At 42.6% G+C, this 18,684-nt stretch overlaps 2 protein-coding genes across 2 annotated transcripts in view; one reads left to right on the top strand and one right to left on the bottom strand.

The window, feature by feature from the left end:
• LOC118395562 (lipopolysaccharide-responsive and beige-like anchor protein) overlaps positions 1–18,684 on the bottom strand; it is a 405,339-nt gene that overhangs the window by 178,652 nt on the left and 208,003 nt on the right. The window contains 2 exon segments of the mRNA XM_052464349.1: positions 13,223–13,359; positions 15,807–15,950. Of these exon segments, the coding sequence (XP_052320309.1) occupies positions 13,223–13,359; positions 15,807–15,950 (281 nt within the window).
• On the top strand, positions 9,716–11,604 carry LOC118382707 (protein mab-21-like 2). The gene has a single exon (XM_035769426.2). The coding sequence runs from the start codon at positions 10,138–10,140 to the stop codon at positions 11,215–11,217; it is 1,080 nt and encodes a 359-aa protein (XP_035625319.1). The 5' UTR covers positions 9,716–10,137; the 3' UTR covers positions 11,218–11,604.

Here is an 18,684-nt window from a genome sequence, read left to right as displayed (position 1 = left end):
GTGTGTGTGTGTCTTTGTCTGTCTGTCTGTCTGTCTGTCTGTCTGTCTGTCTGTGTGTGTCTCTGTCTGTGTGTGTCTCTGTCTGTGTGTGTCTCTGTCTGTGTGTGTCTCTGTCTGTGTGTGTCTCTGTCTGTGTGTGTCTCTGTCTGTCTGTGTGTGTCCGTCTATCCGAGTGTATCCGAATGTGTCCGAGTGTGTCCGTCTGTGTCCGTCTGTCCGGGTGTGTCCGTCTGTCCGAGTCTGTCCGAGTGTGTCCGTCTGTCCGAGTCTGTCCGAGTGTGTCCGTCTGTCCGAGTGTGTCCGAGTGTGTCCGTCTGTCCGAGTGTGTCCGAGTGTGTCCGAGTGTGTCCGAGTGTGTCCGAGTGTGTCCGAGTGTGTCCGAGTGTGTCCGTGTGTCCGAGTGTGTCCGTCCGTCTGTCCGAGTCTGTCCGAGTCTGTCCGAGTCTGTCCGAGTCTGTCCGAGTCTGTCCGAGTGTGTCCGAGTGTGTCAGAGTGTGTCAGAGTGTGTCAGAGTGTGTCCGAGTGTGTCCGTCTGTCCGGGTGTGTGCGTCTGTCCGGGTGTGTCCGTCTGTCCGAGTGTGTCCGAGTGTGTCCGTCTGTCCGAGTGTGTGCGTCTGTCCGAGTGTGTCCGAGTGTGTCCGTCTGTCCGAGTGTGTCCGAGTGTGTCCGTCTGTCCGAGTGTGTCCGTCTGTCCGAGTGTGTCCGAGTGTGTCCGTCTGTCCGAGTGTGTCCGAGTGTGTCCGTCTGTCCGAGTGTGTCCGTCTGTCCGAGTGTGTCCGTCTGTCCGAGTGTGTGTATATGTCTGTCTGTCAAGACTGCGTCTGTCGGACTGTCTGTCGGACTGACTGTGTGCGTCTCTCTGTCTGACTGTGTGCGTCTGTCTGTCTGACTGTCTGACTGTGTGCGTCTTTCTGTCTGACTGTGTGCGTCTGTCTGTCTGACTGTGTGCCTGACTGTGTACGCCTGTCTGTCTGACTGTGTGCGTCTGTCTGTCCTGAGTGTGTGTGTGCGCGTCTGTCTGTCCTGAGTGTGTGTGTGCGTCTGTCTGTCCTGAGTGTGTGTGTGCGTCTGTCTGTCCTGAGTGTGTGTGTGCGTCTGTCTGTCCTGAGTGTGTGTGTGTGTGTGTGTGTGTGTGCGTCTGTCTGTCCTGAGTGTGTGTGTGTGCGTCTGTCTGTCCTGAGTGTGTGTGTGTGTGTCTGTCTGTCCTGAGTGTGTGTGTGTGTGTGCGTGTCTGTGCGTGTGTCCGTGCGTGTCCGTGCGTGTCCGTGCGTGCGTTTCTGTCCGTGCGTGTCCGTGCGTGTGTGTCCGCGCGTGTCTGTCCGTGCGTTCCGTGCGCGCGTGTCCGTGCGCGCGTGTCCGTGCGTGCGTGTCTGTGCGTGTATCTGTGTGTCTGTGTGTGCACGCGTGACGGCCAGATGCAGAGGCCCAGCCAAGCAATTAGTACCACGGCCTGATTTTTGGGCCCACTGCCTCCTACAGAGAGAGAGAGCAGCTGGGTCCATGCACCAGGGCCTGGGTGACGCCTTCGAGTGAGTGTGTGTTGGTGTGTGTATGTGTGTCTGCCTGCTACACTTTCCCTGTGCCTCTCATATTTCCACCGGCAGAAGAGAGGAGAAAATAGAGAAAAAGCTGCAGCTAAAAGCCCCTCTCTGCCTGACATCCTCCCCCTTATCATTCACTTGAAAGTACAAAGGGCGCTAACTCAACCAGACACAGGAATAAAACTGTTGCAGATTTTTTTTCTCTTCTTCCCCACCAAACATCTCAGGCCTCTGAACTCAATTCCTGTATTCCTTATTTATAGCTCTTCTTCTCCAACGAGAGAGAGAGGGAGGGCGCGAGAGAGAGCGCGCTAGAGAGAGAGCGCGAGAGAGAGAGAGCGCGAGAGAGAGAGGGAGGGCGCGCGAGAGAGGGAGGGCGCGCGAGAGAGGGAGGGCACGTGAGAGAGGGAGGGCGCGCGAGAGAGGGAGGGCGCGCGAGAGAGAGAGTGTAAAGGAACAATGTATTCTAATGTATTCACTGAGGAGAAGTTATTCATTCTGTCAGAATTCCTACTTCAAATATCTCCATTTACTCACAGTGGGGTGACTGGAGACGTCTAGGAACATGAATCTGTATCCAGACAGGCATAAGAGAGCTTATCCATGACATACATCTTGGTCATCATTGATTTCACTAAAGAAGAATGACCACCATTATAAACATCTATTAGATACATTCAACGAGCAAATATACCTGCCATACAACTTCCAATGAGTTATCCAGACTCACTACTTAGACACAATGTTCAGGTCAAGTTGCAGATTGTATGGACGTCAAGATTCCCTTCAACATTGAAAACAGATAACTAAGAATATATATGGAGGCAAAACATACACGAGGAGGGATGGTTAGCGACATTGTGTTGTACGCCAGCGAGGTGCTAAAAAAACAAAACAGCAGCCGTATATCCCATAACCCCTTGGGGCTAGGCTGAGTAATCTGGTAGCTCACTAGCTAGCCTCTCCAGTAGCTGGGCAGATGTGGTAGTGTGTTGGGGGGGGGGGGTGCTTTCGAGAGCGAGTGAGTCAGAAAAAGAGGTGCTTGTCAGAAAGCAGAAGTGAGAGAGAGAGGGGTTATGGACCCTGTCCTGGTGGAGTGAGAGGATCACTGTGGAGTCGTCACACAGACTCAGATCAAAGACGGACTCTTCAGGCAGGCCTCATCCTCTTTTACTCTATTCAGTACAGACCAGAGAAAGATCTTTAGGCGCCGTCTGATAAAGTGGGATGTTTTCACACGGAGATAAATAGGCAGAGAATAAAAGATGACTTCGATAGAAGCCCAAAAAAGGGCTGAAAAGAGCCTCAAAAGAAGCAGTTTAGTATCTATGACATGTTTTTATTTCTCCCAGGTACGGAGTTGCTCTTTGCTGTGATTGGTCCAATAACACGTGTCACGTTATGCTACATGGATGCTATCATATTCGTGTTGATGGTAATAAATCTAGTTTAAGTTATACACTTACCCTAAAACATAACATGAGCATATATTGGCTACATAAAATCCCCCAAATTATTATAATCATTATAGCATGTGTTTTAACGTGTAAAATCTGCATGATTAGCATAATCACCATTGATGCACTGAACATGGCCTTGGATGACTTCAAATAGACGCCAGAATCCAAAATGCCATATAAGGCACAGACACCAAAGCGGAAGTACAGGGAGATGAAACCGAATTCTGGAATCTCTGCAGTTCTGTAGTGTACTCTAACATGATGGATTCTGAAGGAGGCTATCGGAAATGAACTCTGTTTGGCTATGGTTCTGAGACTATTTGTTTTCGTTCTGTTCCTACAAATCAGCTGAACCCTAGAAAAAAGTGTGACAAGCCTTAAGAATAAGCAGCCTTACTTCGCCAAAAGCGAGCCTTTCCTTGAAAAAAGTCCCTCTGGATCCACACGCTAAGGGAACATCCGTGATAACTTTGAAACGAATAGTGAATGATGAGTCCAAAAGATGATTCACACAAAATGTTCGTATGAATTAAGGAGAGGTCAAAGGATGGGGCCAAAATACACACAAGCGCGTGCCCATGTGTACGCACACACACACACTCTGAAACTACAGGACATTGTGATGACTAACTACACCTAATATAACCTCAATAATAACACCCATGCATAGACACTACCTGAACACCAAAAACCCACACAACAAAAACACCATTCTAGCGTTGCATGCGTTGCCCATAATAGGTGCAGTGTTGTCACGACAGTGTGAAACCAGTTGAACTCCGGTTCACACAATTTTGCTTCAGTCGCTTATGAAGGCAAGAATTTATATTCCAGATATGTGTATATTGACCCTGTCTGACATTCAGAGTGTATTTACAATTTGTCTTTATAAGTCATACTTACTGTCACCATATATTTCATTAAGCTACAGTTACCATGTTACTTTACATTTGGACATTTTCACGACTTTGAGTGTGTCCCATCCCAAATGGCACCATGTTCCCTATATAGTGCACTACTTTTGACCAGGGTCCATGGGGCTCTTGTACTATATAGGGAATGGGGTGTCATTTGGGACACACACTTGGGGGCGTGTATTCATCTCTCAGGGCCTGAACTGTGCTTTTGATATTAAACAGTCTTGCAGTCTAAAATAAAAACCCTTAACCGTTTCTTTTTTTCTTTCTTAAGCTGCACGCCAAGGGTCTTTGAGTACTATTCCTCCAGTCGGGCATGATTCAGGGGAAAAGAATGTCAAATCTCAACAGTTTTGCATTTTTTAAATCTTCACAATAAATCAAGGTTGTAAGTAAACCATACATCACGCAGTAGCTAATGTAACGTTGCCTGTTCGGTTAGAGTTCAAGTATTTTTGCTAGAAACTTCCAAACGAATGTTTGCGTCTATGTGGCTTATCTCGTCTCTTAACAGCGTCAATTCTACTACGGTTCTAGTCCAGATCCAGAACATTGCTAATGACAACAAAAAGGAGGTGTATGTTGTAGGTTGACTACAACACTGACATCAATGCCACTCCACCAACTATAAACTAAAGATAGGAACCGGTTCATATAACAGAAAGTTAATGCAAAAATACCAAATATGCTGGATCATGAGAAAATTACCAGATTGCATGTGTGTGTGTGTGTATAGCATGCCTATACAGTGCATTCAGAAAGTATTCAGACCCCTTGAATTTTTCCACATTTTGCTACATTACAGCCTTATTCTAAAATTGATAAAATACATTTTTCTTCTTCTCCATAAATCCACACAATACCCCAAAATGACAAAGCGAAAACAGGTTTTTAAAATGTTTGCAAATGTATTAAAAAGTATATATTTTTTAAAGGAAATAGCTTATTTACATAAGTATTCAGAACCTTTGTTATGAGACACCCGAAATTGAGCTGAGGTGCATCCTGTTTCCATTGATCATCCTTGAGATGTTTCTACAACTTGATTGGAGTCCACCTGTGGTAAATTCAATTGATTGGACATGATTTGGAAAGGCACACACATGTCTATATACGGTCCCACAGTTGACAGTGCATGTCAGAGCATAAACCAAGTTACGAGGTTGAAGGAATTGTCCGTAGAGCTCCGAGGCAGGATTGTGTCGAGGCACAGATCTTGTGAAGGGCACCAAATCATTTCTTCAGCATTGAAAGTCCCCTTCGCCGGGGCAAACTGAGCTATCGGGGGAGAAGGGCCTTGGTCAGGGAGGTGACCAAGAACCCAATGGTCACTGTGACAGAGCTCCTCTGTGGGGATGGGGGAACCTTCCAGAAGGACAACCATCTCTGCAGCACTCCACCAATTAGGCCTTTATGGTAGAGTATCCAGACAGAAGCCACTCTTCAGAAAAAGGCAGGACAAGCCAAAAAGCACCTAAAGACTCTCAGACCATGACAAAAAAATGTAATCCAATTTTATTTGTCACATTCACCGAATAGAACAAGTGTAGACTTTACCGTGAAATGCTTACTTACAAGCCTTTAACCAACAGTTCAGCTCAACAAGAAGAAAATATTTACCAAGTAGACTAAAATAAAAAGTAATAATAAAGATAACACAATAAAAACAAGGAGGCTATGTATAGGGGGCACCGGCACCAAGTCAGTGTGCAAGGGTACAAGCTAGTTGAGGTCATCTCTACATGTAGGGGGGGCAGAAGTGACTATGCATAGGTAACAAACAACGAGTGTACAAAAGGGAGGGTGTGGGATCTCTCTGGTCTGATGAAACCAAGATTGAATTATTTGGCCTGAATGCCAAGCTTCACTTCTGGAGGAAACCTGGCACCATCCCTACAGTGAAGCATGGTGGTGGTGGCAGCATCATGCTGTCATCTGCCTTTTTCTGAGGAGTGGCTTCTAACATCTCTAGAGAGACCTGAAAATAGCTGTGCAGCAACGTTCCCCATCCAACCTGACAGAGCTTGAGAGGATCTGCAGAGAAGAATGGAAGAAACTCCCCAAATACAGGTGTGCCAAACATGTAGCATCAAACCCAAGAAGAGTCGGGGCTGTAATCGCTGCCAAAGGTGCTTCAACAAAGTACTGAGTAAAGGGTCTCTGAATACTTACGTAAATGTGATATTTAAGATTTTGCACAACAACAAAAAATAACTTTTTTTGCTTTGTCATAATGGGACATTGTGTGATGAGGGGGAAAAAACAATTGAATCAATTTTAGAATAAGGCTGTAACGTAACAAAATGTGGAAAGAGTTAAGGGGTCTGAATACTTTCCGAATGCACTGTATATGTGTAAACACTAAATACACCCATCATAAGTGAAAATAATCACAGACTTGAGGTTACATTCCTTAACTTGAACCAGGAAACAACCAATAAAACAAAATCCCTCAATTAAATTAAAATACCCAACAGAAACACCCCTTAACTACAGTTTTATAGTTTTTCAACATCCAGGCTTATAGTTAGTTAATCAAGACAGTGAGTTTTGTGAATCTGTCCCGAGGTCTCCTACTAGGGTTGGGCCAATATATGATCAAATTGAATATTGTGATATTTGACATTAAGGATATATCGGGAAGTGCAAGACTACTCGATTTGAACTTAACAAATCAAAAACTGTGAAGTTTTATCAGTTAGGCTGTTTAAATATGTTGAAAATTAAGTCTAAATTAATTAACTAAGCCTTACTGCTTCACAATACAAAGTTTATTTAAAGTTAAGATCATAAATAAGCACAAAAAAAGCACAGGCTGGAATGATTTACTCATTAACTGCGCAAAACAATTGTATCAGATATTGCAATATCTGGAGTAGCATATCATAGAAGATGTCTCCCCAAATATCACCCAACCACATCTCCTGCACTACTGTAATCTGTACCCTCTGTAGTGTTAGTAGCTTCATCAACACTACTAGAATCTATGAGAACGTCAAGTCCACAGGCATTTGCCATTTTACTGTTTAAAAAAATAATTAAACTTTTACAGAAAAACAGTTTGCAGAGAAAAACAGAAAAACACTATCACTTGGTTTCTGCCAACTTTGTGGCTTATTTCAGTATCCACACTGTATTTTCAGCGGTTGCATTTTCCAGTCTTCAGCTAAACCCGATGCTACAATGAATGTGGTGAGAATGAGAAACTGAAGCTAAATAGAGTACATGAGTATTCCAGGAATGTTTCAGTCCATTAACCTTTGTGTCGTGGTCATGCTGACCAATCTGTGGGAAACATAATGTATATTTGGCGCAAAAAGCATATTCTCCAAAATGGGAAATAATCGTTGTGTTTTTGTAATACTAAACTACAAGAAAAGGCATTGGCTGTATAAAGCCTGCATAACATTGAGACAATAGTGTTTCAGTCATGTACTAATATTACCATCAATTACATTTAAAATGTTAGTCTGTCTCTGTTTAAAGAGCCAAACAATATGCGTAAGCGGTTTTTCCCTCGTATGTCCAAACACGTGTTAAATTAGCTTCGCTGACTATTGTATGATAATATATTTTTAAAGGGATCAAATATACATTTGAAATAACTTCATAACGTACATCAGAATGCGAAAGAAGGTTTTCAAATCATTAATATAGATTTTTGATAAGCAATGTTAACTCCGCGGCATTGGTTCGTTGGGTGCTTTGCTTAACACCACAACAAGGACCTGGAGATATTTCCAGCTCCAAATGGCCAAAAGTCGTTGCAATTAAAACACTTATGTCTAATTAGGCCAAAAGCCTCGAGGGATCCCGGCATAAAAACGATGTCCACTGGACAGAGAATGTCCAATTGACTCCCTAATGAATTTAATGCCAAAGCTCCTAACAACCTGCGCCTCATTAACTTGGAGTAGTCTACAGCGGGAGGACGGGCAAAGAAGCTTCAGAGCTGGAGATAGATCAATAGTTTTGCAAACAGGACTTTAACTTAAGTAGCTTTCATTTAACTGATGCGTTACTTTTCGGGCCATTCTTTTGCAGCATCACTGTCTGAGGACCAGTCTCACACCCCGCCTTCTCCCCGCGCGTCTCGGTGCTGTGCCCGCGAGGAGACGGTGATTGGTTCTTAAGTCATCTAACATGAAGTCTGGGGTGATAAGAGGACTTCAATTACAATCCCGGGCCCGCGCGAAGAACGCCTGTCCGTTTATTATTCATCACCGACAAGGTTCACGCGCCGATAAAGCGATGACCAGATTAAAAGTACGTGCATTTTTGGAAAACCAAGCACAGCGCACAATGAGAAAGAAAAAGCCGTCTGTTTATGACTTGAGTGATTTTAAAATATAATTGAGCTTCTTGGAAATCAATTACATATTTAAATTGTTGTAAAATGAATGTGAAAAGATAAACATCAGACCTTTAGCTTTTTTTCTGAATTAGGCATTATTAAATGTAACATGCGCTTTATAAAACGACAAGGGCAAATAGGCTGCAATAAAACAGGCCCCAAACATAGTATTGAAGAACTATGGAATACCACATTAACATCTCAAAGGGTCTTACGATGTTAATTAAAATAATAGGCCTGTAGTCTTATTATCGTTCATCACATTTTATAATGACACGCGTGCTAAAACTTGCTCTGCAGGTGCGTGTAGTCCGCATCCATTCTAGGAGGAATTGTTCTCCGTTCTTAAATTGTGCAATGGCATGAAATGGGTCAAATATGGAAGTAATATTATGTTAATTTAGCCGATAGAATATTAGGGAAATTAGTAGGCCAAATTTGTATGGGAATACAATAAACCACATTTCAGTGAGGGGAAGGTTGTTGCTCTTAATCCGATATCCGAGGGAAGTTACTGATGACAAACAAAAAGCATTTCCTTTAAGACAAGTGGTTTGAAATGTGAACAACTTCTAGCCTATTAGACTGGAGAGAGAAAAAAATACTGAAAATCAGGAAAACATAATGATATGCTATTTTATGGAGAAAAAAACACAAATATTAGAAATATTGTACACTCACTGAACATTCGATTTATCTCGTTAACCTGATTATCTCACACCGTGTTGAACCCGCAGCCTGGAGACGCGCTTTCTAATAAAATTGGTCTTTCTTGTTTCTTGACGCATAAATGTCATAAAACATCAGTCAAAAAATTGCTTGGTATACATAAATTAGCAATTCACTAGAAATATGCAAATGCACGAATAGTCCAATAATTCATACATACTATAAAAGTACAGCATTTAAAAAACGTATTGGTTTCATTGTCGAAAGCGATTAAAACATTACTGCTGATGTTTATAAAGTAGTATCAAGCCTCATTAACTGCCATAGAAAAACAAAAGGGTTCCAAATTGATGCCATTCAGACATGAAGCGAGCCAGTAAATAAACACTTCCCTTGCAAGGTATCCAGCATCACTCAATGCGCAACCTATTCTCCTTCTAAATGTTTCCATTTTATATTGAGCACGTGCACACCTGGGGGGGAGGCTAGGTCAAGGCAAAATAGACACAGCTGTCTTTAAAACGTATTAAATATACTTCGTAGAAAAGAGCACAAAGTGTGTATACGAAAAGGAACCGTTTATCTTCCTATATCTCGACCTGGGAGCAGAGGCTCCGCGCGCAGGATGTTGGAGAGCGAAAGTGTGCCTCTCGTGAAAGAGTGCTTCTCGGAGAGGCCTCTGATTGGCTGGTTGCACTGACAGCTCCGCCGTTGATTGCAGGAGGAGAAGCCCGACCCCCTTTCACTCTTCTAGGGGACCATTCATAAACTACACAAGTCCAGCTCGCACAGCTGAGTGTGGACAACAGTGGGACAAGGTAGGAGAATAACGCGTAGTTTTCACGTTCAACCGATCGGACAAGGAGAGATGAGTGGTCACGACCAGAGCTTTATCCTTTAGGGTCTGCAAGCGCGAGGACACGGACGGTATTATACTGTACAATGAGCCCACCCCATTCTGGGGCTGCCTACTGCATATTGACTTGGACTGATATTTAGTAGCCTATTACGTTGCATCCCTATCGGTTTCCTTCCGACACTGTCTGACGTCCATCCGCTGTGTACGCAAAAAAGTTGAATTATATATATTTTCCATTGCTTGGGGAAGAGCGTTTCGCCTCTGGCTTTACCGGTAAGCATTGGATCCGTCAACGTACTGCGACTCTCCGGTGTACAGCCCGGACCTCTGCCCAAACATGATAGCGACGCAGGCAAAGCTGGTCTACCAGCTCAACAAATACTACAGCGAGAGATGCCAAACTCGAAAAGCGGCCATTGCAAAGACTATCCGGGAGGTGTGTAAGGTAGTGTCGGACGTCCTGAAGGAGGTCGAGGTGCAGGAACCCCGGTTCATCTCCTCTCTCAGCGAGATAGAGGCGCGCTTCGAGGGGATGGAGGTCATAGCCCCCAACGAGTTCGAGGTGGTCCTCTACCTCAACCAGATGGGAGTGTTCAACTTTGTTGACGACGGTTCTCTGCCCGGCTGCGCTGTACTGAAGCTGAGCGACGGCCGCAAAAGAAGTATGTCTCTCTGGGTCGAGTTCATAACGGCCTCGGGCTACCTTTCCGCTCGGAAGATCCGTTCAAGGTTTCAGACTCTGGTGGCGCAAGCGGTGGATAAGTGTAGCTACCGTGACGTGGTTAAAATGGTAGCAGATACAAGTGAGGTAAAACTAAGGATCCGGGAGAGATACGTGGTTCAGATCACCCCTGCGTTCAAGTGCACGGGGATCTGGCCTAGGAGCGCTGCCCAGTGGCCCATGCCCCATATCCCCTGGCCTGGTCCGAACCGGGTGGCCGAGGTCAAGGCCGAGGGCTTTAACCTGCTCTCCAAAGAGTGCTATTCGTTGACCGGGAAACAGAGCTCGGCTGAGAGTGACGCCTGGGTCTTGCAGTTCAGCGAGGCCGAGAATAGGCTCCTGATGGCGGGATGCAGGAAAAGATGCCTCTCGGTCCTGAAGACTCTCCGCGACCGTCATCTCGAGCTACCCGGTCAACCACTTCAGAGCTACCACATGAAGACGCTGCTGCTGTATGAGTGTGAGAAACACCCGAGAGAGACCGACTGGGATGAGTCCTGCCTCGGAGATCGAATCAACGGAATTCTGCTGCAGCTCATCTCGTGTTTGCAGTGCCGCAGATGCCCCCATTATTTCTTACCAAATTTGGACCTGTTTCAGGGGAAGCCCCACTCGGCCCTGGAAGCTGCCGCAAAGCAGACGTGGAGACTGGCGAGGGAAATCCTCACTAATGCAAAAAGTTTGGACAAATTATAAACTGTCTCGTTGTGATACTATTGCTATTTAGGGCCGAGGTGACGTTTTTTGAGATCACTTCAGAGTGGAGGAAAACGTCATGATCTTGGTATCTCCGCGCAATGTGAAACAATAGGGAAATTAAAAACAAACAAAAAAAGACTTTTACAACGGAGTGTAATGGGACATTGCCATTCAGAGAGAACGTGAAGGTACATTAAGCTAAATGTAATACTTTTTGTTGTTGTTTTGTTTTAAAATGTTTTCACAAAGTGAATAAATGTTTATTTAAAATTATATGCACAAAATCTTTAAGTGAAAGAATAAAAATGTAGTGTGCCAAGTTCCAATTTTTCATTACGTGACCTTAAACTGAAATGTTAATAAAACTAAGAAATGACATTACAACTTGGCCTTGTGTTTGTATACGTGTTTTGAGAACTGGCATTGTTTAGTAAGCAAGAGATAAAGAGGATCGTGAAATCAATTCCTGTGTGAAAAAAACAATTAATGTGCGTAAAAAATGACTGTTGATACATTTACATTCGGTAAATCTTGGGCCTCGATTCATTTGATACAAAATACGAGTTCTGTATGATTATGCATATCAGAGAACATGCATTAATTTTCGTCTTTGAATAATTAATATATCACACTATAATTTAGTTCAATTTGATGAAAATTGTTTTAACAAAATACTCTATTTTACTCGACAGTTTGATGTCGATATGCTATATGGCTGCAAAAGCAATATTTAAACACACCGGTATGCATGTCTGTTATTACTGTGTATTAACTATTGGGGAGAAATTGCACGAGGATAAAGAGAAACACAACAACCACTTGTAGTAGACCCATTCACCAGAATAGACCATTGCTAATTTCAGATTAATTCATTTGCCGTTACAATAGAAAAATATTAACGCATGAAAATCAAAACCTCAAATGTTGATTAATGAACGTATCTGTTGTTATAACTATATTATGATTATAACTGTTATTGCCAATAACCCTGGGCGCAGACTGCTGAAAAAAAGATACACAACTGTCACTCAATGACTAGCCAGGGAAAGTCGGGGCCCATTTCTTAACGAGACCTGATTCATATTGCTTTCGCTACGAGCGACTAAACACCACGCGGGAATATTAGTACAGTAGGCTATCCATTAGCAGCAGCCTATTTGGTTTATCACTGAACTGTTGAATACAAATAGAAAGAGGATGTTTTGAAATTAATACTAATTACTATAGCCTGTTATTTAGGATATTCAAATGAGTTATATAGGCTACATTTCAAAGGTGTCGAATAATACATTCAAGTCATTTCATGGTTTTTATTCTCAACTAAATTTACCACAACATAAGGCATTGGCCAACACACTATTCCTGATTCCTGGGCTGTATTTCACGAACAACTGAAAGACCCGAAGGAAGAAGAGCAGGCCTAGTCTTCTCTCTGTATCAGATATGTGATAGACTAACTTATTTTTCAAACGTTTGCTTGTGATGCTTCTGCAGGCTCTGAGGCCTTTGTGTATCGAATCTGCAGCGCAAACACCCGTTTTCAGAGAGACGTGATGTTGTCAATGACGTAGCCCACTAAACCAATGCAATTCAAGCACGAGTGAAGCTATAGCTTAATGTTAACTTTCACGACGCAAATACACACACCACATAACAGCATCATAGCCTATACGGTTGTTATAATTTCAATTATAGAGATGATTGAGTCTCGATCTACATTTGGATTATTCAATAATTATTTGACCTGATAATGATCACAGAAGTCGAGGCTGCTTACAGTCGTCATGCAATAGCTTTTAGTCTACGCATGTTCGTGGTTGGAGTTATTTACTAAATTATTATAAAGGCTTTACAAAGCAATTAGGCTGTAGAAAAGCATGACTTGGATGTGCTGGGGTCAGGGAAGGACTGGGAGAAAGGCCTGAGACATTTTGAAAGCTGATTTTACAGAATGGCGGGAGGGCCTGCTTTGGATCAATGGAAGTTAAAGCCCTTCTCTTACCTTTGGATCGATCGTCTTAAAGCTGGCCTCATCTTCATCCACCTCGAAGTAGAGTTCAGATGCAGTGATGGACAGCGTTCCTTTCACCACCACCGCCGGGGCGACCAGCTGAGCGCTAGTGCTCATGTTTACAGGGCCTAGGAGACAGACAGGGCCCAACAACGGCACGGGCCAGAAAGCAAACATTAGCCCGCTTTACAAAAATCACCCCCTGCCCCTCCTCGAGAAAACGATAGTTTTTTTTCAAAGGGCAACAGCGTGTAAAAGTAAACATATAAACTCAACAAGGGCACGCACTGACTTTGATGGCTCTTTTTGTCTCCGTGAAAATACCATAACAATATTGAAGGCCACATATGCATTTTTAATGAGGGAAAATATTTGCTCTAGGCCAGGGCTGCCAACCCTCTTCCTGGAGATCTACCGTCCTGTGGGGTTTCAGTCACACCCTAATTTAACACACCCGATTCTACTAATTAGCTGCTCAACGAGACCTTAACTAGCGGAATCAGATACGCTAAATTAGGGTTGGACTGAACCTACAGGACGGTAGATCTCCAGGAAGAGGGTGGGCAGCCCTGCTCAAGACGATGGGTCGGTTGTATAGGCCTATCTATCAGATGCGAGGTCAAGAAGAAAAATAAATCTGATTCTCAATTGTATAATTTCTATCTTAAACCTGCATGCAAATTATTTGTGTAACTGCAATTTAAATTAAGAATGCACACAATTATTATTAGCATTATTATTAGACCTAATTTCCTTGCTAGATCGAATTAGATATAATATGGCGTGTTTGTAAGCACTGAAACCAGAATCACCATGATCTGAAAAGTTCCTCTTTAGACTACAGGGAGGGAGAGGTGGTTTGACCCGCTGAGTAAAATAAAATATCAGCATCTGCGTAACCCAAGACAGACCAGCTTTGTCAAAAAATAGAATCAGCTGTCAACCAGGCCCCATTGATTGCGGGCTGGTGCTACGTCTGTTTAATCTCTCATCAATCTTAATTTATGCCAGTATGACAATGAGAAGGCCGCTCGAGGGAGAAACGTGTAAGCTCTTGCCGCTCCTGCCCCGCGCTCCACGTGTGCAGAAGCATTGTATTTGCAGATGTGCCGCGCGGCAGAAAGGGGCTTCAGAGCCCGGCTTGATTTCCCCAAAGCACCCACGTCTTTCCGAAACGGATGGCTATGGAATAAACAGATATGTTCATTTGTTGCCGTCACCCCTCCCTTCCCCCTAGCCCTCCGAGCTTTGTGAGCATTAGCATGTAGTCCGCGCGCGAAATAACATTTTTCAATCACTGCCATGGAGACATTCAATTACACCTGGTGTTGTTCCGACAGACAGCTGTCTGTACTGGGACGCTGCGTCCTGTCTGTCTGTCTAGTCAGAGGAGTAGGAAACCCACATGACAATTTCCACTTCATTTCAGAATCCATGTCACTTTATTATGCATGGAATCTCCCCTTAACCCTATTGTCATCGTGGGCGTTATTTTCATATAATTGCGCTCTGAGCGCATTTATATTAGTCTACAGTGGGTGAACAAGTTATAGTGGAAAGCCATGATGTGGGGAAATTGAGGATTATATAGGATGCAATCCGATTAGTAAAATAACTAATAGGCCTATAGGAGTTCCAGGTATAGGGAGCATCATTTACATCAATATGGGTGTGAGATAATGGATTTAAAGTGGATAAGAAATTGGACAGCAACATCGTTTTATGTGTTTGAGTCTTGTTAACGGACAAAGCCTATAGTCTTTTTGATCTCCGCCTATACTATTTATTCGACATGGATTCATATAGGAAAACTGCACATTTAGAGCAATCATAAACAACTAAAGACACAGAAAATGTTTAAGGTCCATAGTTCTATTCTAAAATGTGAAAATAATACCGTTTAGCTAAAAGCAGTGCACCTATACGCCATGCCCAATCATAAAATAGGCCCACATGGGACACATGTATCAAAATATCGCACTTGTCACTAGTACAAATTTGCGGTTTTCATTTAACATTTAACATAAAGGAAGTCGGAGGTAGGCCCCAAAATAGAAATTAACCTCGAGGCCAAAAACATTAAGACAAAATGCACAGTTCACTTCTACTATTATAGGCCTATTCTCAACCTCTCGATTATTAAAAAAAGTGATAATTACTGTGTCAAAAGCTAACTATGAATCATATTACACAAGCGTGTTGGTACTTTTGTACTATAATTTCATTACAAACAAAAATTAGCTTTGCTTTGAGATATGTGAACTTGTAAACAAGCGCCAATAGGACATGTTTGTGTGTGTAATTATCCTCTCCTCCCCCAAAGCCAGAGCATCACAAAACATCATGAGACTCCAGGGGTAATGGGAGGCGCTGGGGAGGTTATCCCCCCCTTATTAACCGTTCCGGAGCCCCGTTATCCTGCATGCGCGCCTCAAAGTACCCGCAGCAGCACCCGCGTGTGTTAGCAATGGAGACGCTGTAAACGCGGGAGGGGGAGAATTCAACTAACATACGTACCCAGCCCCCTCTTGACGATGCGCGCGGGGACATGAAACGGATGAGCTGCATGCGTTACCTGTTAGGTTCTCCAATTCCTTCTCCTCCAAGGATGATAGAGTGTCATCGTCGCCATCCAACAATATCTCACTCTCAGAGTTCTGATTTCCCATCGCGTGACTTCTGATTGACTGTTTGCCTTTGAGGATATCTTCCTCCGGAGCTGAAAGAAGAAAAGCATTTTAAACCGCAATCCAAACGTAATTGTATTTTTACCAAGTGACTTTTCTGTACAGAGGTTAGTATCCTAACAAGAAACGTTTGAAATATATAGACAAAAAATACTCTGATATTCTGGGCTGTATTTAATGATAGTTTACTATATCACAGGTATGACAGATGTTAAATTAAAAAGATTACTGAAAATGCAAGGCTATATAATCTATTCACATTGTAGCATATTTAATTGATCAATAATTCGTACTACGAAAGTAAAGTGAATAGTCAAAGGTCAATATAAATATTCATTGAGTTGAGTTGTCTATTTTGCCAGAAATGTATTTAATTATTTAGGCTAAGTCTTGACGTCTTGCATTGGATTCCAGAATGGATTTGAAATTAAATTGTTCAAAAGTATTTTAAGATTTGACAAAATAGCATGAACAAGTCTGATAAAAAATTGAATAATGCTATAATTAATTACATAAATTAATAGTTTATAACTCAAGTGCACATTCAGATGCAACACGGATCTAATGCTAATATGATTCTTAGTACAATGAAAAAACTCCATGCGAAAAATAACATCAACATAAAGATGCTGCAAGCTGATGGAAACATCAAAACAAGTTTATAAAACCATGATAGAAAACTGGCAACAATTTTAAGTGGAACTTCATGCAATTTTCATATATTATTGTAAAATTTGTCAAGTTATCATAGAGCCATAAACCAAAGCTGGAACACTAGCAATGACTCTTGGGAGCCTTCGGGGTTATTGTGAACATGAAAGGTTACGTTAACAAATCGGACTCATCTTATCTCATAAAGCTATTTTCCAATGGCGCTGTGCCAACGTAGGCTAGCAATACCCATATGGCAACGGGAGAGAGGTTACAATGTCAAAGCGCGACATTGTATCGACTTGTGTTTACTGTTTAACCTGAATGACACTAATCTAATAGTTAAAATCCAATTGTTTTATTTAATTGATACCCAGGCAATAAGTGTATTTCAGGGTATTTCTAATGCAGATATACAACATTGTATGTCAAGTATAAAATGTACTGATAAGAAAATATAAAATTCATTGTTAAAACCACCATTTGCCTGTGCTGTGCCCTTACAAGTCATCAAAACAAAAAAATGATTCTGGTCAAACCCAATATCCAGAAACATGATCCAAAGATATTACAACAAAGCAAAAGAGCCTCCAAAGCTTACTGCCTTTCCTTTTTATTTCTACTTAACATGACTTGAGGTCCAAAAGGATTTAAGAGAAACAGTAATCTGCAAACATTTACAGAACCCTCATCATGCAGGCCCTTGGTGAGTGAGAGTGAGTGTGAGAGTGAGAGTGAGAGAGAGAGAGAGAGAGAGAGAGAGAGAGAGAGAAAGAGAGTGTGTGTGTTACACTCAACATGGTTTCTTTGCACTCCACTACACAACCACTGGACAGTGACCAAGTGGCCCCTCCAATCTCTCTGAGCAGCATCACCTGACGGGGTTAGACCCTAAGATAATTAGCATTTTTCTCAACATCACAAACTATAATATATGGACTCCAAAACTGCTGAGAGAGAGCAGAGTGAGAACGAACAAAAAGAGAGAGACTTGGGAGAGAAAGAGAGAAAGCTGAGAGAGAAAGAGAGCTGAGAGAGCAGAGAGAGCTGAAAGAGCAGAGAGAGAGAGCTGAGAGAGAGAGCTGAGAGAGAGAGAGCTGAGAGAGAGAGCTGAGAGAGAGAGCTGAGAGAGAGAGCTGAGAGAGAGAGCTGAGAGAGAGAGCTGAGAGAGAGAGCTGAGAGAGCAGAGTGAGAGAGCAGAGTGAGCAGAGAGACAGAGAGCAAAAGAGAGCTGAGAGAGAGAGAGCAGAGTGACAGGGAGCTGAGAGAGAGAGCAGAGAGACAGGGAGCTGAGAGAGAGAGAGCAGAGAGACAGGGAACTGAGAGGGAGCGAGTCTAAGAGAGCTGAGAAATCTCATGTCATGGAAAATATGCAGCCCAATGATATTTAGACTGGTCTTCCTGTAATTAAGTCTCCCTGGAGGATTCTTTAGTTAGCGGCACTGAAATGACTACCAGGTCTCTAATGCATACCACATGCTACAATGGTATAGTATATTCACACCGTCCAAGTGAACTGACTGGACAGACCGATGGGCCGGGACGACTTTCTCTCACTGACAGCAGTGAGATGAAAAAGGCAGACATGTGTATTTGAACTTCTGTACATTCTGTCATAAACATGCTCACTAAGTCTCACCCTGGGAAGACCACAATACTCAACACACTAGCATATGGATGTGGAAGGGACTTGGGTTGTGTTTACAACTAAGAAGAAAACACTACTGTGACAACTACTGCTACTATATCAACTTACTAGTTCGCCAATAAATGTTACTAATAGGCTGTGAATGATTTACTTGTTAGTCGTGAATAGTATTATCAGAATTGGTCATGTTAGATTGTCTATTGTGTGCAAATACAATTCTATAAACACTGTGCTGCTTTCAAAACTACTTTGTAAGTCAAAATAAACAGCCAGGAGAAGTTAAGAAAATAAAAACGAAATTATTAGATTATACTTCTGATACATGTATCCCAATATTACATAATGACATAAAATAAAATATAGTATTCTTGAAAACATAATTGATAGGATGTATATTTTTGATATATGATATATGTACAGAGAAGTGTTCTGAATGCATGTGTGTGTTTATGATCAAATGTGGGAGT

This window comes from Oncorhynchus keta, chromosome 16, assembly GCF_023373465.1.
Source record: "Oncorhynchus keta strain PuntledgeMale-10-30-2019 chromosome 16, Oket_V2, whole genome shotgun sequence".
NCBI lineage: Eukaryota > Metazoa > Chordata > Actinopteri > Salmoniformes > Salmonidae > Oncorhynchus > Oncorhynchus keta.
The sequence above is the reverse complement of the archived record's forward strand: the minus strand, read 5'-3'. Positions and strand labels throughout refer to the sequence as shown.

Bases quoted from the DNA above. Each gene is read 5' to 3' on its own strand.
- LOC118382707 (XM_035769426.2), top strand. From the start codon at position 10,138: ATGATAGCGACGCAGGCAAAGCTGGTCTACCAGCTCAACAAATACTAC.